At 42.9% G+C, this 23,704-nt stretch overlaps 1 protein-coding gene across 2 annotated transcripts in view; it reads left to right on the forward strand.

Moving 5' to 3' along the window:
• The first annotated feature begins 4,200 nt into the window (after window positions 1-4,200).
• Window positions 4,201-23,704, forward strand: part of LOC109261483 (piezo-type mechanosensitive ion channel component 2-like) — a 36,569-nt gene continuing 17,065 nt past the window's right edge. The window contains exons 1-8 of one of the 2 annotated variants that reach the window (XM_053902389.1): window positions 4,201-4,796; window positions 7,264-7,668; window positions 8,229-8,487; window positions 11,583-11,765; window positions 14,376-14,628; window positions 15,859-15,991; window positions 18,159-18,306; window positions 18,405-18,619. In XM_053902389.1, the coding sequence (XP_053758364.1) occupies window positions 4,648-4,796; window positions 7,264-7,668; window positions 8,229-8,487; window positions 11,583-11,765; window positions 14,376-14,628; window positions 15,859-15,991; window positions 18,159-18,306; window positions 18,405-18,619 (1,745 nt within the window). In that variant the 5' untranslated portion in view covers window positions 4,201-4,647. The remainder of the gene's footprint in view (window positions 4,797-7,263; window positions 7,669-8,228; window positions 8,488-11,582; window positions 11,766-14,375; window positions 14,629-15,858; window positions 15,992-18,158; window positions 18,307-18,404; window positions 18,620-23,704) is intronic. The other variant, XM_053902388.1, reaches the window with a different exon arrangement.

The following is a 23,704-nucleotide window of genomic DNA, read 5'->3' on the forward strand; positions in this document are numbered from 1 at the left end:
CTGAGACAAAAAATCATTATGGTTTATATTTTATTTTCATTTTCTGCAAATCATAATAACTCGTCTATTTGGAAGCTTCCAACTTCTTAAATTTGTTCTTGTTGCAACAGTTTTCTATCTACAAATCAGTCATTTAAACAGAATTATTTTCTCTCGATTCATTTTGATGCGAAAACTGAAAATCCATTTCTGTCTACCTTCTACCCAGGCTCTTACATATCCCACGTTACTTCGTGGTAGCTATTCCCATAATAATGAATAAAGCCTGCATGAACGTGGGTACAAAAGTATACAATGTGTCAACAGGGAGGCAGAGGGAGGCAAGATTTGTTTGAAGGTAGTGAATATTCAAGATGCTGACAGATGCTACTTTCTAGTGAGAGGGGTCAACGAAGGCCCCCGGGGGATCACACAGTTTCCAGATCCACACACTCTGTCACCTATTCATGACCAAACAACTGGTTTAAAAAAAAAAAAAAAAAAGGAGAATGGTAAGATGTATACTTCTCAAGATACATCTTAGTTACTTAGTGAGTTATTGCATACCATGTACAAATGTCCTGCTGCATTCAGCTTCGGACAGCACTGCTGTGTATTGCACACTGGGTCTGACACAAACCGTTTTCCCTTATCTGCATTCCAGAATAAAAGGCTTCAGTCAGCTCTGGTTAACTTAACAGAAAGTCATGTTCATATTCAACTGGGATGATTTCCTCCCACATAGCGAAGAATACACTTAACATCCACCCAGGGTATATAATGTGGTTATTGCGTATTTATTTGCATCTGTTCTTAAAAAATAATAATAATAATGCCCATAATAAGACTTATTTTTTTCAAATGAACGTCTTTTTAACCTCTTCCCTCGCCTAGTTTCATAATACAGAGGGTGTTGTTGTTGCTGTTGTTACCTGGGTCCCTAAGCTTGGCAAGTAAAAAGGAGAATGGATGGAATAACTTTCCCTCAATAATTTGCAATGACACTGCTAGTAATTGGCAACATTATTTTTCATGAACCGCTTTTCTTTTGAAGTGTCATGAAGCTATGTCCTATCTCCCAAAGGGGAAAACTACCCAGAAATAGAATTTTTTTTTCCATACATTTTCGAGGGTTTTACAGGCTTTCTGGCCTGGCTGGAAAATAGCTGCCCAGGAACCAAACTGAACCAAATAAATCAAAGAGAATTAGAGAGTAGACTGACGACGAGTTGTCCATAAAATAAACACGTGATGCCTGTATTAGTGACTTATAACTGCATACTAATTGACAACAAGCCCAGTTAAGAAATCAACTGAATATTATAAATCACAACAGAAGAGGGATCTAAAAAAGGAAGAAGAAGATTGATCAAAATGAAATCAAGTAAACTACCTTTAAGTTGGACCCAAGATTACAAGTGTAAAACCTTTCCCGTGATTAAAAACCGTGAGGTAGGAATTATTTAAATCCATTGATTGCTTTTTAACAAAGACTGGCAAAATATCCTCCAAACTTAAAACCAGTCAATCAGTCAATAAATTTATTAGTAGCAAACGAGTACCTTTGAAACTAGTTCCTGGGGTGCCGGGGTGGCTCAGTTGCTTAAGCGTCCGACTCTTGACTTCGGTTCAGGTCGTGATGCCAGGATCGTGGGATTGAGCCCCGTGTTGGGCTCCGCACTGAGTGTGCAGCCTGCCTAAGATTCTCTCTCTCTCTCTCTCTTTCTCGCTGTCCCTCTGTCCCTCTCCCCACTCGCTCTCTCTCTAAAATAAAAACATAAAAAAAAAAAAGAATTACAATTCGTTCCTAATGTATTTTTTACTTTTTATTTCAACCTAAAGAAAGGGGAGGCGCAGTAGAGGTCATTATGTTGTAAATAAATGAGCTAACATACCTGCCTTTTTCTTAGTGGCTGACCTCCCCTTCTGGTTTTTTTGCTTTAGGAAACTATCCAATCTGCAGACAAAATTTGTCTACACTGAAGTCTGCTGGAAGCCATGCTGATTACTAGAAAGGCAGGAATCTTCCCTAGAAGGGATTCCGAGTGGAAGGTCACTCTGAGACACCTGTGTCATTAGACAGGGTCTAGCATCGTCCCCCAGTGGGGCTGCGCACGGCCCCCCCTCCCCGTGCAGAGGACCCAGCCTGGATGGGGCTGTCGCACCTGCCACACATGCTCTGGCTTCCACGTCACCCGTTTTCACCTTTGGGCGTACTGCAGATGGAATGGGGATAAAAGCCTAACAAATGACTTTTTATTCCCTTGACTTATTGCAAAAGTCACGATTTCCTTCAAATCCGGCTGTAAAACGGCACTTATGTTAATGGTTGTTTCCTGAAATCAGATATCGTCTACATTCCTCGAAAATAAAGTATTTTAAAGAGCTGCAAGAAGCATTAGATGACATTCCAAAGAGCTTTCCTAGATACCAAAGGAGTGGTCATCACTTGAAATGTGTCACCAAAAAGGCGTGGGCTGATCAGGGAGGTGACAGCAACTGTCCCTTTCACCTTTGTCATCCGGGCCTGTTATCAGAAAGCACCTAATCTTCCCTTTCACTTTTAAAATGCCCTGGATTGGACGACAGATTGGTCACACTCCAAATAACCAAACTGGGTGGGATGGTGTGGGCTCTGAGGGTCAGCCAGTGTGACAGCGGACCCAGGAATTAACAAGATGAAGCCGACGTTGGGATTAGAACAGTGGTTCCCACGCAGAAAATCTGAGCAGGGCCACAGGAGAGGGCACACGGTATCTTTTTGCCTGCATGCTAACCCCTAAATGGCGGTAAGGGTGCACCCCTAAAACTAGAAAATTAAATACAGAAGTCCAAAGATCCATTTCCCTCATCTTATAAATGAGAGAGAACAGGTTATATGTTATCAATTCTATAAACTTAAAGTCAAAAATTTCTACCGAATAACTTTATCAAATAAGCAATAATATCTGTAGTTATTTTCATCACAATGAAACCTCTTCTGATTCTTAGAGAGGGAGAGAGAGAGGGAGACCTCAGAGAGGAGAATGAATTTCTCTAAACCCCCAGAGCCAGTTCATGTCAGCGTGGGGACTTGAGCCCAGCCCTCACTGCACTTGGCCAGTGCGTTTCTACTCGATCTTGTCCTCCTCTCCTCATTGTATAAAGGATTTGGTGATATCTAGAGGAGTTGGGGCCTTTTAAAAAAACAAAAAAAACAACAAAAAAAAACAGTCGCTATGGCCTTATTAGAGACCATCTGGTTGTTCCCCAACTCTCCTCTGTCACTGCCCTGCATCTTGACCACACGCACAGCATGTTACCTGCACTGCACGGGGGCCCCACCGAGCACTCATGGGCTTGGTGCCACAGCTCTCGGAACCTGAAAAGCCCTTTAACTGGTCCCGCGAGTGAGTGACTCAGATATCCCTACACTCCCTGAGCCCTGGACGTTGTCACTTCCTGAATGGTTTCCATTGCTGCCTCACAATGTCTGACTGAGCACATCTGGCTGTGTGGGCTGGGCACACAGTAGGCCTCAGTCACTCACATGATAATGGTGTTCGGCCAGGGGATCAGCCATCCTGTGTCACAAAGTCCTGTCCCGCTGGGTCAGCCAGGTCATTAGTGCTCAGGTTAGAAGATTCTTCATTCCAGTAGTCTCCTGCAGAGGTTCTTCGGGTGCCTGTACCCCTTTGGGTTAAACTATATGTCAGCACTGAAATTCTGCCCACGTCATAACTCTGTCTGCTTCTTCCTCAGTTGCTCACGCAGTCCCCAGTCCTGAATCAACCAGCCTTCTCTCCCCCAGTGTCGCTCCGTGGGGTAACAAGAAGTGAGGATTTTAGCCCATGGGTTCTCGCCCTAAATAACATCTGCCAAGACCTAAAACGTGATCCAGAAGAAAAAATTCATTAGGCAAAATGAAAAGTTAACAGACAAAATGACCCTGCCATTGCTAGACTTCCTCTGTTGTTTTCTTTGTACCATTTTCTTTCTTTCTTTCTTTTTCTTTTTCTTTTTTTCCGATGTTGGTTTATATCTGGTTGCAGATCAAACCAGCATCTCTTTCACACGCAAGGCATCTAGTTTGGCTTCACTGAATACCACTCAGAAAATGGGGTGGATAATTCAGTTTGTCATGGTCATTTCTGAGCCTCGCTCCCTCTCTCGTCTTGGAGACTGTTACGTTCTTTCTAAAAATGAAATGTTCTATATAAATATTACCCAAGCAGGTATTTCTGCTTAAGCCATTTGGTTACCAAATGGTTTCAATGAACTCAGGATTGGGAGCTCCAAATAAAACATATCTTCTCTAATTTAAAAACAAAACCAAACTCAGCTACAAAGTCATGAAGTACGAATTCTGCTCTGCGAAAGAAATATTGGGACTTGTGATTCTTCTATTTCCCTGTCCCACCCAGAGAGTGACGTTTCCTGATTTATTGCCAGCCGGGATACTTTTATAAAAACGTAGTACTGCTGTGTTTTCTCGTCCGGCCAAACAGGTCCTTCCCCATCCTTGAGCCCCGCTGTGGCGCTCGTTGTCCGTAGTATTGGTGTCGTGTGTGATTTGCTGCATGACCGTGTGTTGGTCAGTTGAGCCGTGCGTAAACTGATGTACCGCTGGTGTTTTAACACTGTGTCTCTGTAACTGTTTGCGCTGCTAGCTGCTACACTGAAGCAACCATGCTGTTCTCAAGGCAGTCTACCCTTGACGATTTAGATGGACCAGAAACTGTTCCTAAAACAAGTGAGCGTGCTCGACCTAGGCTTCGTAAAATGTTCAGCATGGATATGTCCTCCTCATCAGCTGACAGTGGCAGTTTAGCATCAAGGTGCTTAACTCGTGCATGCTTTGTTTTTTCCCTCACGTTACCACTTTTCCCCCTTCGTGTCATTGCAAACATAAGCTCTCGTGATGTCCGTTTGGTTTTGGTTTTGGTTTCTTAATTTTTATTTTAAGAATTTGCATGACTAACCAAAAGCATAACCGCCGCTCATTCTGGGACATGACTGGTCACTCCCAGGACAGCGTTCTCTTACACTAACCGCTCTTTGGTTTTTGTCTGTTAGGAGTTTCTTAAAAATCCTTATTACAAACGTTGTCCTCCATTTTGTAAGTATCTTCCACTCCCTAGGCGTAAAGAGATAAGCATGCTCCCTCCTTGATGGAGAGCTCGTGTAGGCAGTCCTCACAGAGGAAAAGGGGCCAGGAAATATAGAAGACTTTTTCTCATGATTTCATCAAAAGAGACATGTAATAGAAGAAAAAAAAATTTTAAATCTGCCACATGGAGTCATTTTTAGTGGATAAGACCAAATCTACAGAACTTAGAATATACTTTACCATTGGCTTTTGTAAAGAATATTATCGTGCGGTAGAATATAGAGCCTTTGCCGACTGGAACTTATTGCTTTGGGCTTGAGTTTTCTCATTAAGTCCTACCGTAAGACAATACTCATTTAGAAATGAAATGATTTACATACAGTCCCAAAGCTCTTTGTGGAATTGCCTTTTTGAATGGTCCACGGGGGCACAGAAACATCAGCTGCATTGCGCTTCTCGTGACACCAGAAAATCACCCGAACCAAGACAAATTTCAGTTTTGACCGTGCACAGTGGTAAATCAGAGGGGTGTTAACTTATTCTCTTCCATTGCACTCGGTTGAGTCCTGAAGGTACCAAGACTCGTTGACTCCCTTCAGGGCCAGACCTGACCCAAAACCATAAAGAACGTGCTTGTAATTGGTTAGAGTCCAGCTGGAAGTTAGACTTGATGTGGGGTTGGCTCCACTGTTCTGAAAATTGCCTGGGGTGATCAATTTCATGGCCTTCCTAGGAGGTAAGTCCTAGAAAAATACACAGTTTGCCTTGGCATTCCAAGAGCTTTCTATGCGATGTCCCGTACTGAAGTCCAAGGTCCTGGGAACATAAACACATGAGTGGGCACCAGGGGTTCACATAAAAGTTCCTCGGTCTCAGGATGCCATGAAGGGCTCTGCCAAGGCCTGTTCATCTGTCCATCCACCCACCCATCCACTCACTTATTGACATGTCTACTGTCGTCCATGACAAGAAAAGTGGGTACGACCTGTATATTTAAGAATCTCTATGTTTATGGGCCCAAGCTGCTCACCGTATGCCATTCAGATAACAGTACAATTTCAGAGTCTAACATAGTACGGTCCTCTATCTACCAGATTCCACATCTCCAAAACATTTTTGCCTTTCTGCCCTTCATGGGCTGGGGTAGACAATAAAGACAAGCAGGCCATGAATTTCACTGTTACGGCTGCTGTATTTCATTTCCAAAGTCGCCTACACAGACATGGCAGAGAAAGTTAGGAGATAAAGGACAGAGAAGGAGAGGTACAAGAGAGATGGTCAGGTTGCCAAAACTAGAGGGTGGAGATAAGTAGGGAAGCTTAGGGAGAATGAATACTCCATGGGGAACAAGTAGAAAAGATAAGTTGCAGTCACTGGGGACAGAGATAGCAGGGGTACACCCTGAGGGTGCAGCCTGCAGGATCCATAGCCCTGGGGAGAGTCCATAGCACTGGGGAGGACAAAATGGCAGGCCTTCCCATGTGCAACACAAAGAACCCAGCGGGGGATGGTTGGGAGCCAGAGAGATGGTGAAAATTCAGTCATATGTAATAAGCACCAGTAAGAAAGAGGTAAAGGATGGAAAAATAAGGAGGAGGAACAGATATCCAAGAAATGAGGCATTTTTTCCATAAAGCATGCAGGTTGTTTAATTCAGCCAATATTTTCTCATTCCTATCCTCCCCTTATGGGTAGGAGTGGGTCCATTACGTAGAATTGGGAGTAGAGTACCTCCTGGCCAACACCCACGGACCCAAACTGGCAAAGTTTCGTCTCCATAGGCACCATCCTTTAATATAGTGGTAGGTATGCTATGCTGTCTCCATTTGAAAAGAAACACTGGAAACCATGGCTGCAAATCTTGATACGATTTAGACAACCTCTGTGCATAGGTGGCTTTAGCAACGTCTGAGCCATGTCGTGTGACTTGTTCAGGGTCTCAACCGTGCGCGTGCACTGTGGGCTTTTGCATTTGGAGGCTGCTGTTTGCAGTCTCTGCAGACCAGACATGAATACTCTGAAGGAACAAAGCAGGTGGATGGAATGTCGGGGGCGGGGTGGTGGGGGCAGGGGAGGGAACGGGGTGGTAATTTTCTCGCCCGCCTTGACGTTTGTATTGGGGAGTGTCGGGAAGGGGTCTCGAGAATCGGGAGGATGCTAAGAGCGGGGTGTGTGCCCTCCCTCTCTCCCGACAGCGAGCCCACGCAGTGCACCATGCTGTACTCGCGCCAGGGGACCACGGAAACCATAGCGGAGGTGGAGGCCGAGCAGGATGACGAGGCGGTGGCCAAAGACGCCGACCAGGGAGGGGAGGAGGCCGCGGACTTGGGGCCGGAGGAGGCCTCGGAGGCCTCGGAGGCCGGCCTCACCCCAGATGCCGAGCTGCCGCACTACTCCACCGAGGATGGGGACGTGGAGGCGCCTCCCTCCTACAGCAAGGCGGTCAGCTTCGAGCGCCTGTCCTTCGGCTCGCGGGACGACTCTGCAGGCCAGAGCCACATGGCCGTGAGCCCTGACGAGAGCCGCTCAGACAGGCTCGAGTCCAGCATCTTACCGCCCCTGACTCACGAGCTGACGGCCAGTGAGCTGCTACTGAACAAGTAAGAGTGCTGGGCGGGTGGGGGGGGGGGGGCTGTTCCGCAGGTTGTGGGTAGACAAACTCCCATGGACAACCGTCCACCTGGACATTCAGAGCAAACAGACCCAATGTTCAGTGCTCCCATCGTGAAGCACAGAACTAGCCAAAGCCGTCCGTGATAGACACTTGTGCACACATTTCTTCCTCCAGTAGGCTATTAGGTTGACTCCGCCAGAACTCTGGCCACATGGGAAGGAGGGGAGGGACAAGAGGGATCATGCAAAGCAGAAATCAGTGATTTGGAGAAATGAAGACGAGTTTATTCTCATGTTGTTTATTTGTTTTTGTTTTTTTTTTTAACGTTTATTTATTTTTGAGACAGAGAGAGACCGAGCATGAACGGGGGAGGGTCAGAGAAAGGGAGACACAGAATCTGAAACAGGCTCCAGGCTCTGAGCTGTCAGCACAGAGCCCGACGCGGGGCTCGAACTCACGGTCTGTGAGATCGTGACTTGAGCCGAAGTCGGCCGCTTAACCGACTGAGCCACCCAGGCGCCCCTCTCATGTTGTTTATTTGAACAGGATGTTCCATGATGACGAGCTGGAAGAGTCCGAAAAATTCTACGTTGGCCAACCCCGGTTCTTGCTGTTGTTCTATGCCATGTACAACACTCTGGTGGCCCGCTCAGAAATGGTGTGTTATTTTGTGATCATCCTCAACCACATGGTCTCTGCCTCCATGATCACCCTTGTGCTTCCCATTCTGATCTTCCTCTGGGCCATGCTGTCTGTGCCCAGGCCCAGTAGACGATTCTGGATGATGGCCATTGTCTACACAGAGGTAAGCCTTGAGTGGGAATTGCTAATGAATCGCTTCCGGCATTCACTCGAGGCAGGCCAGCCCTGTCTCCCAGACAGTTTCGCGCAGGACATTCAAGTAAATGGATGTTCTTAGATAGGCAAATGACTAAACTAACAGTTATTTAGTGCTGGCGATTGTACATGTCTTTTCACAGGTCACACCACACCAAGATAGGCACCAATATCGTTTGGTTTAACATATAAGGAAACAGCTTTAGCCAGATGAAATAACTGACCCAGGCTGCCCAACTGGCAAGTGATGGGGGAGGCTTTTGAAATCTGGTCATCTGTCCTATGATAGGAACTACTGAAATAATGTGTTATTTATGCAGAAATTAGTGTCTCGTGCCAGTGGATGGATGTCCAGTGAATGGATGCTGAATTAAACAACACAGTAAGCAATTTGAATGTAGTTTGATACAACATGCATATTTCCCATTTTTAAGCTTAAAGCCAGTTTCAACACACAAAAACACAAAGTCACATAAGCACCTACCTAAAAATCTGAAGAACACGAGGGTAAATTACCATTTCATTTTCATCACGTGTGAGGGGACAGGAGACACTCTTCCCAATTATACGAACCTGTTTTTCTATCCTTCCCCATCAAATATATGCAATGTCACAAACTCCCATGACAACCATAAAATTGGGAATTAAAAGGGAGGCTCAATAGCCTTTTTTTCCTTGGGTTATTGTAGTTCTTTGTGTTCTGAGGTCTTTGAAGAAGGCGAATTTTCTTACCTGGCTCATATAGGAAAGTTTTCACTAACACTGGTAGTGTAGTTGCTTCTTAAAGGATGGAATTCATGATGGATGTACATTGAGATTCCAGAAATTTTGTAGGTTTATAGGTAATTCGCCAGTAAAATAAAGCAAAGCTTTTATCAAAGCATCTCGAAAGTATCAGTGTAAAGTATCATGTATCTTATTTCCATAGTAATTATTTAAATATATTTAAATACTTATAAAAGGTGGAAAGCCAACTACCTAGCTATCACTTTAAGTAGACTGTCTGTCATGATCTTGCCAAAATAATCATTTTTAAGTCTTACTTCCATCACATAAACTTTGTGATCCGGGACATAAATGACCCCCTATTTGGGGAATGGGTCCATTCTCTGTACCACCTCTGTACAGAGGTGAGGGAGTTTCTAACCTAGAAGTGAAGGAAGGGAGTTTCTAATGTAGAAGTGAAGGAAGAAGGAAATTCTCTAAAAATTTAGAGAAGGGAACAAGAGCTACTTATGTTATTTCATCATAAAATGAAATCTTCCTAGTTAAGTTAAATTGGGGTTCCCCATTTTCTCTGTCACACCAAGAAGGGAGGAAGTAGAAGATTAAGGTGATGTTAATTCACTCTACAAGTTAGACTATGCACCAAAACCCAGGAACTATGCCAAGCATAAGAAGAGGACAATAAATTTAATAAAAAACTTTTTTTAAAAAAAAGTTGTTTCTGTTTCTCAATGGCTCACAAACCAATATGGTGGACACATAGGATGTAAACAAAGAATTGCCCTACAGTACAACACAAAACCGCATTAGAGAGCATACAAGAAATACGGATATGATCTGTGCCTCATGCAGCCTGGGTGGTGTGGAGAGAGGCCATCATAGCATCTTCTCAGTAGAAGACAACTGAGTCTTAACGGATGAGTGTAAGGTCATCAAAGGACAAAAAGCAAAGGGTCAAACAAAGGTATAGACACTCTGACATGTGCCCAGAATGACACATGGCTTGTGATGGCTGGGAGGCAGGCCGTGAGTGGACGGCACGGTAGTAGGCTCTTGGGAATGTCAACAGGGTGTATGCTCAGGACTTTCTCCCCTTGGTATGAAAGTTTTTGAAAAGACGGTGAGAGGTCATGGGATGTGAACTGACCCAATGGCCACGAGGCTGAAGATGAATGGGGTAAGTGAGAAGTTTTAGTAAGTGACCCAAACGGGTTGGGGGTGCGAGTGAGAAGGAAAGAGGCAAAGATAGTCTTCAGGTATCTGCTCTGGCATCCGTTTGTGGCAGTGCTGCTCAGCATGGTAAGAAACACAGGACTGTTCTTTGCGGAAGCTTGGCTATAAGAAGGAGAGAGACGGGAGGAGGGTAAAGTGACTCTAGGTCGAAAGAGGACTTCGAAAAATATTTTTTATGGATGAATTGCGTGAATTGCAATTGATTCCCGGTGACCCAGCTGTCAGAGGGATGTTTAGATGAGGCCTGTCAATTTTCTCATGTGTCTTTGTCACAGACCGCTTCTCCCCAACATTTGTACCCTTAACTAGTCACCACAACCGGCAAGTTTTTATTTCTTTTTATTTCTTCTTGAGGAGAACTTCCAGGGAGCAACGAAATGGTGAGAACAAGGGCACCTGGGTGGCTCAGTCGGTTAAGTATCTGACTTCGGCACAGGTCATGAGCTCGCGGTTCGTGGGTTCGAGCCCTGCATCGGACTTTGCTGACAGTGCAGAGCCTGGAGCCTGCTTCAGAATCTGCATCTCCCTCTGTCTCTGCCCCTCCCCCACTCACGCTCTACCCGCTCTGCCTCTCAAAAATAAAACATTAAAAAAAATTTGTTTTAATGGTGAGAACAAAGAGGTCAGAGGAAAATGAAAATAGGCATCAAAACTGCCTGAGATGCTCAGGAAGATTACAAATGAAAGCAATATGTAAAATATAGAATTCTTTTTGTTCAAGTTTGTCCTCGTTACCATATCTTAATAGCTGAGTAATTAAACCTTATTAAATCAGTATAAACTAGCCAAGTCCTGAAAAATAGAAAAAATCATAAGTAGGTGCCGTGAGTAACCTGGCCAGCACTGATGTATCTACAGTCCTGCCCTGGCAGCAGTAAGATATTGCTCTTGGTCTAAAGTCCATGTACGAATGATAATGTTATTTTTCCACATCATTGTGTGTGATCTTATCACCAAAACTGTGAAATGATCTCTTTCATTTTTATAGAACCATAGAATGGTTCTATATGAAAAATAGTGATATAAAAGCTTTTATATCACTATTTTTCATATAGAACCATTCTTAAAAGGAGTGATTTTTTTTTTTCCATCATCTGCATGTAGGTGGCAATTGTGGTCAAGTATTTCTTCCAATTTGGCTTCTTTCCCTGGAACAAGAACGTGGAATTGAACAAAGATAAACCTTTCCACCCACCGAATATCATAGGAGTGGAGAAGAAAGAAGGCTATGTCCTTTATGATCTCATTCAGCTCTTGGCTCTTTTCTTCCATCGGTCCATTTTGAAGGTACTGCACGTTAACACTTAACCGGGTCATGTTGATCATTGCAGCCCCCGTGATACTCCTGGAGAACCTGAACATTACGATTGGCGATGAGGCCAAGGCATATGGGGCTCAATAAGGGAAACTGTAATAAACTTGGAAGAGAATTCCCCCATATTTCTACTTCTATTATGAACATACCATAATTAATCCATATTTGTGGGAATTATGTTAGAGAAAATGCATAACCTTGCAAAGGTATGTTATCCAAGGAAACCACTTAGCCAAAACTGAGTTTGCCTGAATTTTCTAGTTCTTCTGACAAATTACCTGAATTCATGCAGTTTACTAATTCTTGTTATGAATATATTAACAAATGTGTTAACATTATGTTTTCAGTTCTAGAAATTGAAGTTTAAATTTCTGCATTTAAGACATGGTGGTATTATGTTGTATGTGAACTACACCTCCGTTTAAAAAAAAAAAGACATGATTGTACAAATTTGGTCACTTCACAACTCTCTTGCAACTTGTATCCTTTTTCACATCATTTAAAAAATGTATATAAACCTTTAGGCATTTTGCTGCCTTCTCATTAATATTTCAGTGGTTTAGCAGCTACAGTTGAATATTTAAAGCATAGAATAAACAAAATTTTGGCGTTTCCTATTGATATACTTACTCTGGTTTCTTAGAAAATTTCATATCTATGGTGAATGTATTTGAGGTACTCTTATGCTGAAATTTTGGCTAATGATATGAAAAATCGTTTTTAGAATGACAAATCTTTTCATAAGGAGACAAAACTACCCTACAGCTTTGGAAATCTAGGAAACCAAACAGTTCAAACTACATGGAAATTTCAAATGTGGTTAAAACTATCCTATTTGGTATGAATTGCTATAGATCTTATAAATAATTGGAAGAATTCACTAACAAATACACTACTATGAAAGTAGTAAAGGAATCTAAACATGTTCCAATGTTGGCCAAAGAGAAAACAACTTTTAAAACGATTTAAAAGAAAAAAAATGATTTAAAAGAAATCAATATAAGTTGGAAAATCCCATTAGGAAAATCTAGAATGTTTGTTATGTTTTCAAGAATGCATCCACTGACTTTTCTTCTTGAAATAATATACCTATTAATATTTAAGAATAGGGACGCCTGGGTGGCTCAGTCAGTTAAGTGTCAGACTCTTGATTTTGGTGCAGATCATGATCTCATGGTTTATGGGATCATGCCCCACGTCAGGCTCCACACTGGGCATGAAGCCTGCTTCAGATTTTCTCTCTCCCCTTCTCTCTGCCCCTCCCCACCTCAAAATAAATAAATAAACTTTACAAAATTAAAAATAAAAGAATAATCTGTGTATTAGGTGACATTGTCTTTTAGTGAATTGATCATGCTCCAAGTTATTTTTTGACCAACTGAATTTTGGCAAATTGGACTGGAGCTCTTATCCTCTACAGCATGTGTCAGAGGGAGGACTGGGTGAGCTCCTGGGGAATAAATGCATAGCCTGGCAGTCTGGGCACTCAGGAGGCAGTGGGCTCACTGGGGAGCTTCAAGAAATGGCAGCAAGGTCATTGTAAGGTGGGTTTGCTGTCCAGGTAACCTCTTGCACCAGCAAGACCCCTGGTTTTTCTCAGCCTCTCCTGCTATCCTTCCTCCTGCTGTCCTACCAGCCCCTTTTGCCCATTTCTTTGAAGCAAAATGCAGGCTCTACAGAGTGCATCACAATCTCTGTCTCATATGTGGGCCAACATTTTTTGAGTAGAGTATTTGCAGCTCTGTTCCTGACCCAGCCGTGGGTGATGCAGGGGTTCACAGCTTACCGTGGATGTTCAGGGAGACACAGCATTTGTATGTATTCAAGTGTAGGTATTTGGTGAACATGGACGGTGGGGCTAAATTCACCCACTGATACTTAAAATGCTACTTGTAAGCACAGAGAAATATGTTCTAGAAAGTGCTTTCCCTCAGGAACGAGTTAAGTGATTATAACTTCGCCTTTACTCCATCTGCCAGACATGATCTGCATCCATGTCAATTAGTTAGCCAAACTCATGATCTGCACCAGCCCGTCCCCGCTCTCTGGGACTATCATAAACACCTAGATAATAAGCTATCCTAGAGTCCCTTCATTTTCCAATCCTTTTTCTGCTTTATTGCAGTATGAGTGACAAAAATAATTGTAATATATTTAAAGTGTATACATTGTGGTGATGTGTTTCACGTAGACACAGTGAAAGGATCACCTCCATAGGGTTCATTAGTTCCCATCGCCTCCCGTATATATCTGTTTTCTTTTTCGTTATTTTTTTCCTCCCTTCCTCCCATCCCCCACCCTGCTTCCTTCCTTATTTCCTTCTCTCCTTCTTTCTCTCCTTCCTTCCTTCCTTCCTTCCTCCCTCCCTCCCTCCCTCTTTCTTTCTTCTTTCTTTCTTTCTTCTTTTTCTTTCTTTCTTTTTTGTGAGAACATTTAAATTCTAACTATCTAGCAAATGTCAGTTTTATGATGCAATATCACAGCCACAGTCACCGTATTTCACATTTGGCTTTCTAATCGTGGGGGATGCGATGCTACCTCACCGGGAATGGCCGTCTGAGTTGTCCCTTATGCTTTCTCAGTGCCACGGCTTATGGGATGAAGATGACATCACCGACAGTGGCACAGACAAGGAAGAGTCGGATGATGAGCTGTCCCTCAGTCATGGCAGGAGAGCCTCCTCTGATTCTCTGAAATCTATCAACCTGGCCGCGTCAGCGGAGTCGGTGCACGTGTCCTTCCCGGAGCAGCCCACGGCCATCCGGAGGAAGCGATCGGGCAGTAGCTCCCAGATATCCCCCAGATCCAGCTTTTCTTCCAATAGGTCCAAAAGAGGTATCTGTCGCATGATTTCCTTAGGCTGGAAAAACTCTGAGTTTTCTGGTTGTTCCGGTGCCAGTGGGTCTGGGTCTTGGGCAGGGGCGTTTACGGGGTGCTCTCAAGGAGACAGATGTGGTGATGTGAGAAGAAAGTGCTTTGACATCACAGACTCAAGTTCAGTTCGTAGCTCAACTGTGTGACCTGGGGCAGTCATATCGTTCTTTAAAACATCTGATTCCTTCCCAGGATGAGGATTTGGGGTCGTTGTGAAAAGTGGCCAGCACACTGCCTCGTATAGTAAGTGCTGGGCACATGCTAGTTTTTAAATCATATCCAGAGATATGAGATATTTCAGGGTGTGTCCAGAATGCTATACATCACAATTTATTTTGAAAATATTTTTAGATTTTATCAGTGGAAACTTTTAGCAAAACCACCTATTTATTCCCTAAGCTAGTTAATTTCTAACTAAATAGTTGGGTATTATCAGCAGATAGACAAGCTTTCCAGTTTCCACTCTTGGAGAAATTGGGTTTTTGTATTTATAGTGCTCCTGCCTGAAGCTTTCCAAACACCCGTGTATTCATCTTCAGAATACACTTTTCAGGCAGGCACCAGCAGTCATCCATATTCGTTTTACAGTTAGAGAAATCTGGACATGAAAAAGGCATGGGGCATGGACCCAATCTGGAAAACCCACAACCTGGGACCCCGTTTAGCACGATAAAAACTATTCTTCCAATCTATTTCTTCCTGGAATAAAGATCATATAACAGGGGCGCCTGGGTGGCTCAGTCTGTTAAGCATCCAACTCTTGGTTTCGGCTCAGGTCTTGATCTCTAAGTTCATGGGTTTGAGCCCCATGTCAGGCTCTGCACTGGTAGAATGGAGCCTGCTCAGGATTCTCTCTTGTGCCCTTTCTCTGTCCCACCCCTGCTTGAGCTCCCTCTCTCTCTCTCTCCCTCAAAATAAATAAATAAACTTAAAAAAAAAAAAAAAAGACGGCATAACAACCCCAGAAGGAGCCAGTGTTGGGTGTAGAAACCCAAATACATTTCACTGTGGAGGCAGAGTTGAAACTGCAGATTGCAAATCCCCAGTCACTATTCTTACAGTCCATAGTATATAGTCACCCTCTCAATCTGCTTCAAGCCATCCTCTGCTCTGTGGGTTCCAGGGGCTTCTGTGGTGTTTATGTCAACAAACCTGTAACTCAGCACATCTTGGTTTTTTTTCTGTCTCCAGGCAGCACAAGCACCCGAAACAGCAGTCAAAAAGGAAGCAGTGTTTTGAGCATCAAGCAGAAAAGTAAAAGGGAACTTTATATGGAAAAGCTTCAAGAACATTTAATCAAAGCAAAAGCATTTACCATAAAGAAGTGAGTCCATGAAGACACTTGGTGTGGGGTGTTTTATTTTAGGGTCAGGGAGCTGATATCAATTATTTCATATAAACCAGGGGTGCAGAGCAGAGAAGTTACCTCTCATATCACAAACATAAGGAAATGACTTGTTATTGTATTGTTCTTAATGGAGATGTAATTGACGTATAAATTAAGTTCAGGCATACAATATAATGATTTGATAGATGTATACGTTGTGGGATGATCACAATAGTCAACATTCATCACCACCTGTAGTTACAGAGTTTTTCTTATGATGAGACCTTTTAAGATTTACTCTCCTAGCAGCTTTGTAATGTGAAGTACACGGGGCACCTGGGTGGCTCAGTCGGTTAAGCGTCTGACTCTTGGTTTTGGCTCAGGTCATGATCTCACGGCTCATGAGTTCAGGTCCCACATCGGGCTCCTTGCTGACAGCATGGAGCCTGCTTGGGTTTCTCTCTCTGCCCCTCCTCTGCTCTCTCTGTCTCTCAAAATAAACAAACTTAAAAAAAATTTTTTTAATGAAATGTAAAGTGCAGGATTATTAACTGCAGTCACCATGCTGTGCACCCAGGACTAACTTTATAACTGGAACTTTGTATGCTTTGACCCCCTTCACCCTTTTGCCCAACCCTCCCTCATGGCAATCACCTGTTTGTTCTCTGTATCTCTGAGTGTGGGTTCTTCTTTTTTTTTTTTTTTAGATTCCACGTATTAGTGATATCATATGTTATTTGACTTTCTCAGACTTGTTCCATGTGTGTGTGTTTGTGTGTGTGTGTGTGTGTGTATGTATTCATCCCAATAATATATATACTTCATTATATACCACTGTGCAAACACACACACACACACACACACACACACACACTTTTTTTTTTATCCATTCATCCATTGAGGGACACTTGGGGGCCATGAGTTGGCTATGATAAATAATGCTGCACTGAACCTGGTGTGCAGAGATCTTTTTGAGTTAGTGTTTTCATTTCCTTCAGATAAATACCCAGAAGTAGAATTGGTGTATCATATTGTAGTTCTGTTTTTTAATTTTGGAGGGGAGCCTTCCTACTGTTTTCCACAGCGACTGCACCAATTTGCATTCCCACCAACGGTGCACGAGGGTTCCCTTCTCTCCACTTCCTCACCAACATGTTATTTTTCTGTCTTTTTGTGTGAGGTAATGTATTGTTTTTAAAAATCACTTTTCAGTGTGATTCATTTTTATATCCATTACATTTATAAACATAGTTTTCCTATTTGAATAGAATAAATAATTTCAAGGATTCACAGTATGTATTTCCAAGCATCATCATGCTAAATCCCACCTAGACAGAGAGGTGTATGATGTCAAAGTTGGAAGGTTAGAGAAACACTCTCATCCTGGAGAGGGGAAACTGAGGTTCACTGGCACACAGCTGGTCTCCAGCAAAATGCATGAGCCCCTCCTCCAGTGCCAGGGACCTTGACAGGCAGCAGACAAGCAATGGGAACGGAGGAGGTTCGGCAAGGCTGGCCTTGAATGTGGCCTCTGAGACCAGGAGGGCCATCCAATGTGAACATGGCCTTGAATTGAAGGCAGAACCCAGAAAACAAGGAAGACAGAGCAGAGGCTGGACACAACAAGTCAAAAGCCCAGGGCACTATGTAGGAATCAGAAGGGGCACAGGACCCATAAAGGGGAGGAGCAGGGGCTACCTCATGTGTTCAGCGTGCTCAGGTCAGACTCCAGGTCTAAGCACCGTTATGTAGTCCCATCTAATTCTCACCCCAGCCCTGTGGGGTTTTACAACAGAGGAAACAAAAACACGGAGAAGTAAGTAGCATGCTCAGGGGCTCACAGGCAGGGAGTAATTGAATCAGGTGACAAACCCAACACCTCATTTCTGGGGCTTTCGACCATTCTCTTGTGCTTCGAACAACAGAGGAGGCCTGTGGTCTCATCAGCACAAGGAGGCAGAGTGCCAAGGAAGGCACTTGAAAGTGTCTGCACTTGCCATTAGAGCAGAAGCCTCCCCACCCCACACCGGGCTCTGCTGAGGCTGAAAAGGGAGGTGTGACCTGCTGGGAGAGAGGGATACGGAGGAATGGAATGATGGAAATACCCGGTCATCCCTCCCATCCTGCCCTCCTGAAGCAAGTGCTGGGGGTCTCTGTTTTGCAGGACTTTGCAAATATATGTGCCCATCAGACAGTTCTTCTACAACCTCATCCATCCAGACTACAGTGCTGTGACCGATGTGTATGTGCTCATGTTCCTGGCTGACACTGTTGACTTTGTCATCATCGTCTTTGGCTTCTGGGCCTTTGGGGTAGGTTGGGGGGTGAAGGCCACCACACTTCTAACGAGTAAGAGCGATGCTGTCCTGTGAAGTGCCACTCGTGCCTAAACCTGTTGTTTCCTTCCCAGAAACACTCAGCAGCAGCAGACATTACCTCTTCGCTGTCAGAGGACCAGGTCCCTGGGCCTTTTTTGGTGATGGTCCTAATTCAGTTTGGAACCATGGTCGTGGACCGAGCACTATACCTCAGGAAGACCGTCCTGGGAAAGGTCATTTTCCAGGTCATTCTTGTGTTTGGAATTCACTTCTGGATGTTCTTCATCTTGCCGGGTGTGACTGAGAGGTAAGGTGGAAGCCGGAGGCACGCTCCCACTTTAACGCAAATCTGTTCCAGGAGGTTATCATGCCACACACATCACCACAACAAAATCACCAGGTACAGGCAGAGGCACGGCCGAACAGCACCATGGGTTGGAAAAGTCAGAGATCTTCATCACTATCAAATTCAGTGTGGCTCAAAACGTGAACTGATTCCTCAAACACATTTTCATTGTGTGTTCATACGCATTCATAAAAATCTGGTTTTTCAGGGTGGGAGAAGTGATGACCTTGGCGATCTGAGAAAACCGGAGGCCTTCCATTGTGATTGTCTCTACCCCTTAGTAGACAGAGATGAACCAGAGATGGTCTTACAGGCACTGCTAAGAGAATGAGAGGCTCTCAGACTATGTCCTATGAGAAAGTGGGACATAAAAAGAGCAGCCTAAAGTTCAATGGGGAAAGGGCCAGTGAGATCCTTGGAGGTGGCTGTCTGCTGCCTTTCCCTGTCTCCTTGAGCTCTAAGGTCCAGTCATATTGAGGGCGCCATGTCCTCCTACACCTCATGGGACCTTGTTCACTGCCCTTCTCTCCTGCCTCCAACCCACTCTTCCTCCTCACCCTTTAGATTTCCCAGGTTGCTTCCACCAGAAACACTACTTGGGACCGAGTCGGTGCCAAACGCGTGAACAAATGGATGCGCCAATGAATGAAAGAGAAACAAGGGAGACTGCTATAAATAGGAGATTATGGGAACAAAGGGTGAACAGAAGGGGACATGGAAGCACCCATATAATGTAATAGGAATGATCTTTTTAATGAACATATCATTAAAAGTCTTCATGTTTTACAAGAAGCTGATCTTTTTATCATACCTCAAGGGTCATTCCTGGCCAAGCCTTGTGAATAACATGGCAATCTGGCTGGCCAGTGCCGTTTCCCGAAGAGTGACTAGAAAGTAATGAAACTGCTCTCACTTATGTGGTTCATAACTTGACTCAAATGGCATTCTTAACGAGGAAATTCAACTCTCTCCTGACAATGCTTCAGCTACCTGTCTACTCTCACCTGGATGGTTAGGCTGTGACCTTTTGATTTTGGTGGCAATGCAAATATTGTAAAAGCAAAAATGGAGTTAGGATATTTCCCATGAGTCTGAAGTAAAACTAAGTAAATAAAGAATTGTTACCCAGAAAAATACCAACAGCCAAATAAGTCCTTCACACTTTACTGCGTATGGGGAGAGTAAACATATCTCAGCTGATAAAAATAATTCAGATTAAGGCAAGCTTTTTGTTAAAATACTAGTATTTTGTTAAAATACTTTGTAAGGACATTGTGGATCTTATTTGTTAGTCTTTAAAGTGAAATAAATGCGCTTTTCTCTATAAATAATTCTATATACATATCAACTCAGAGAAGTAAACCACATTCAAAAGCCATGGTAGTTAGATGATGAATGTTATTTCTGTGACATTTAAGAGCATCAATGGGCATTCTCCACCAGCCTTCCTAGAAACTCTTAATTTCAGAGATGAAAGGGACCTTAAAAAGCTTTCTAGACCTGCTAACTTCACAGATGAAGATAGGTAAAACCCATACAGAAGAGTGGTGTCCCCAAAGTCACTCAGTTGGCTAGTGGTGAGACCAGATCCCAATCACAGACCTCTTGACCCTACTGTATGCTACACCCCACCTCCCATGGGGGGGTGCTCACTACCAAGCAGATTTCTTGAAATAATACAACCTACAATTCGTTGTGCAGTTGTGAAAAGGATTTGATTTTTCCATCCCCAGAACAGAGTTCCAGAGCATGGATGTTGCCGTGTCCTGATAGAAAAGTTCATAGAGACTGGTGTTTCCAGAAATAGGGCAATGGAGAAGCCATGGAGAATCCTTCAGCAGGATCAAATTACCAAATAGTTGGGTTATTCCTGCTGGTATGAGTTTCCAATTGATGCTGTAACAAATTGCCACAAACTTAGGGCTTAAAACAGAATGAATTTATCATCTTATGCTGGACTAAAATCAAGGGGTAGGCAGGGCTGCATTCCTTTCTAAAGGCTCTAGGGGAGAATCCCTTTCCTCGCCTTTTCTAGCTTCTTGAGGTGCTAGCCTTCCTTGGCTCATGGCCCGGCCTCAGTCTTCAAAGCCAACATCAGTGAGTGGAGTCCTCTTCTCATTACTTCACTCTTTCCCTTCCTCCACCATCATGGTTCCCTCTGACCGCAGCTGAGAAAGATTTCTTCCATTAAGAGCTCATTGATTAGATTCAGCCCACCTGGATAACCTAGGCGATCTCCCTACTTCAAGGTCCTTAATCTAATCTCAACTATAAAGCCTTCATTTTCTTTGAAAGTTAACAGGGGCACCTGGGTGGCTCAGTTGGTTAAGTGTCCTACTTCAGCTCAGGTCATCATCTCACAGTTCATGAGCTTGAGCCCCACATCGGGCTCTGTGCTGACAGCTCAGAGCCTGGAGCCTGCCTCAGATTCTGTGTCTCCTTGTCTCTCTGCCCCTCCCCTACTCATGTTCTGTCTCTCAAAAATGAATCAATGTTAAATAAACAAATTTTTTTTTAAAAAAATGAAAGGTAGTATATTCACAGGTTCTGGGGATTAAGCAACAATACCTTGCAAACCGAATAGAGCTGGAATGTTTGTTATAATACCTGAATTAATGAAAACTTCAACTCGGTTTCTCATTTATTGAGTACCTGCTATGTCCAGGGCAGTAGACCAGGTGAAACGGGGCATAACACTAACGTGAATAAAGCAGAGACCTATCCCCATCTGGGAAGGACCACATGATGGGATTCCAGAGATTGAGGCACTATGATAAATACTAACACTATGCCCATAGCTGCACACCTAAGACTAATATAATGTTATATTATATTAGTATAATTAGTATAATTATATTATATATATTATGTAATGTTATATATAAAATCTCCTATGCCCTTTGTAGACAGAGGCTTACCCTCACCTCTAGCTTCTGGTACATCCATTTTCTGTCCCTACAATTTTGCCTTTCTCAGAATGTCATTTAAATGGATCACACATCCTATGGCTTTTAAGGCTGGCTTTTTTCACTTGGCATAATATATTTGACATTCATCCATGTTGTTGCATGTATCAGTACTTAATTATTTTTTGTTGGTCAGTAGTATTCTATCATGTAAATGTACCAAAGAGTGTTTAAATATACAAAAGTTGAAGGACATTGGGGTTGTTTATAGTTCTTTGGCAATTACAAATAAAGCTGCTATAAATATTACCAAAAAGAAAAAAAAAATGGCCACAGAGATCATTTCTGTCTCATTGGATCTCACTTTTGAGCCTCACCTAATGGTCATTCCTAGTGCAATGGATTACCCTATCTTTATTTTTGGACATTTGATTCAAGATATATTAGGACTGGTGAGCCTTGAGTCTACATTGTCAGCATGTCAGTGAAAATATAATTTCATGTCATTTCAAGCCATGCTGCCATCACTTGTTAACATCCCAGATTCATTTTTCCTCCTCCAGATATTGTTGCTAAAAATTTTACTCATTACTGTGCAAAAGAAAGCAGTCATTAATAGCTATGTTATCTAAATCCTTTTCAAAACAGGAAAAGAATAAGAGAAGGAACAGATTAGGAGTTGAAACTATACAGAAAAAAAAAATTATGGCTACCAGTTATAATATGCAGCATCAGGAAGCTCCAATATTTTAAATAATTCATCTGATAAGCGATTTTTTCTGTGCGTGGGCACGTGATTTATTTAGTCCACAAACTTTCAGTGGTTGCCTATAGTCTACAAAGTGCTGTGTGGCTGGTGCCATGGGGGACAGATTAGTGAGTAAGGCATACCTCCAGCTGCTAGTAATAAAGCATGGAGAGACCACCAAAAGAAAAAGTCCTTCACTGTGGGACAACCTTAATGTTCCTATTAGATTTAACAAGATTACTTCAGGAACTACTGATTAACTTATTCCAAGTTGATTCACTTTAAGGTTGAAGGAAGGGAAATGCTCATTTATTTTTTCAAGTTTTTATTTAAATTCCAGTTAGTTAACATAACATACAGTGTAATATTAGTTTCAAATGTATGATTTAGTGATTTTGAAATTTACATACAACACCCGGTACTCATCACAACATGGGTTGGTCCTTTTATAAGGGATAGAAGACAACACAGTTTTATAACCTTTTTTTTTTTAATGTTTATTTATTTTTAAGAGAGACAGAGACAGGATGCAAGTGGGTTAGAGGCAGAGAGAGAGGGAGACACAGAATCCAAAGCAGGCTCCAGGCTCTGAGCTGTCAGCACAGAGCCCGACGTGGGGCTCGACCTCACAAGCTGTGAGATCATGACCTGAGCCGAAGTCGGATGCTCAACCAACTCAACCACCTAGGCGCCCCACAGTTTTGTAATTTTGATTATAATTTTGATAGACAACAATTTTTCCTCATGCAGTTTTCATATAAATTATTTGTAAAATCCAAGGACATTTCCCTGGAAAGCTGAAAGAATGTTCTTTCTTACTATTACACCAATAGAGACAGTCCCTAGAAAGGGAAAGGGAAGGAATAGTTGATATTGGCTCTCTGTAAAGTTCTGATATGTTTATTAATAACTTGTCAAGTGCTAGATCATGGTCAAGTGTATTTAACACATTAGGACCTGAAATACCAAAGCTGGTTTCTCTACAGGGGAAGACACTTCTAAGAACTACTTTTAAGATTTCCAGTTGTTGAGATCCACGTAGAGGTCCCTAGGTCCTTGAGATACATAGGCCAGTGCATCCCCGGCTGGTTCTTAGATCTGGTCAACTAAATAGTATTTTCAGTAAAAAAAAAATAACACATGTCTTCTTCTAATGTCAGAATTAAAAGTTAAGGCGACGAATCTGAAACATAAAGAGGAATAAAGAGGAAGCTTTAAGTGTTGCTCTTAACTTGAAACCCAGGGAAGATGGTACAGAAGTCTTGGCAAAAGGGACTAACATTTCGACTGCTGAAGATGTCATTGGAGAAAAGAATGTTAGATCATGGAATCATAGATTTTCAGAGCTAGGGAAAGTCTTCAAATGAAGACAGATGTCTTGAGCATGATGGC

This window comes from Panthera pardus, unplaced genomic scaffold, assembly GCF_024362965.1.
Source record: "Panthera pardus isolate Hobbes unplaced genomic scaffold, ASM2436296v1 HiC_scaffold_15, whole genome shotgun sequence".
NCBI classification, from domain to species: Eukaryota; Metazoa; Chordata; class Mammalia; order Carnivora; family Felidae; genus Panthera; species Panthera pardus.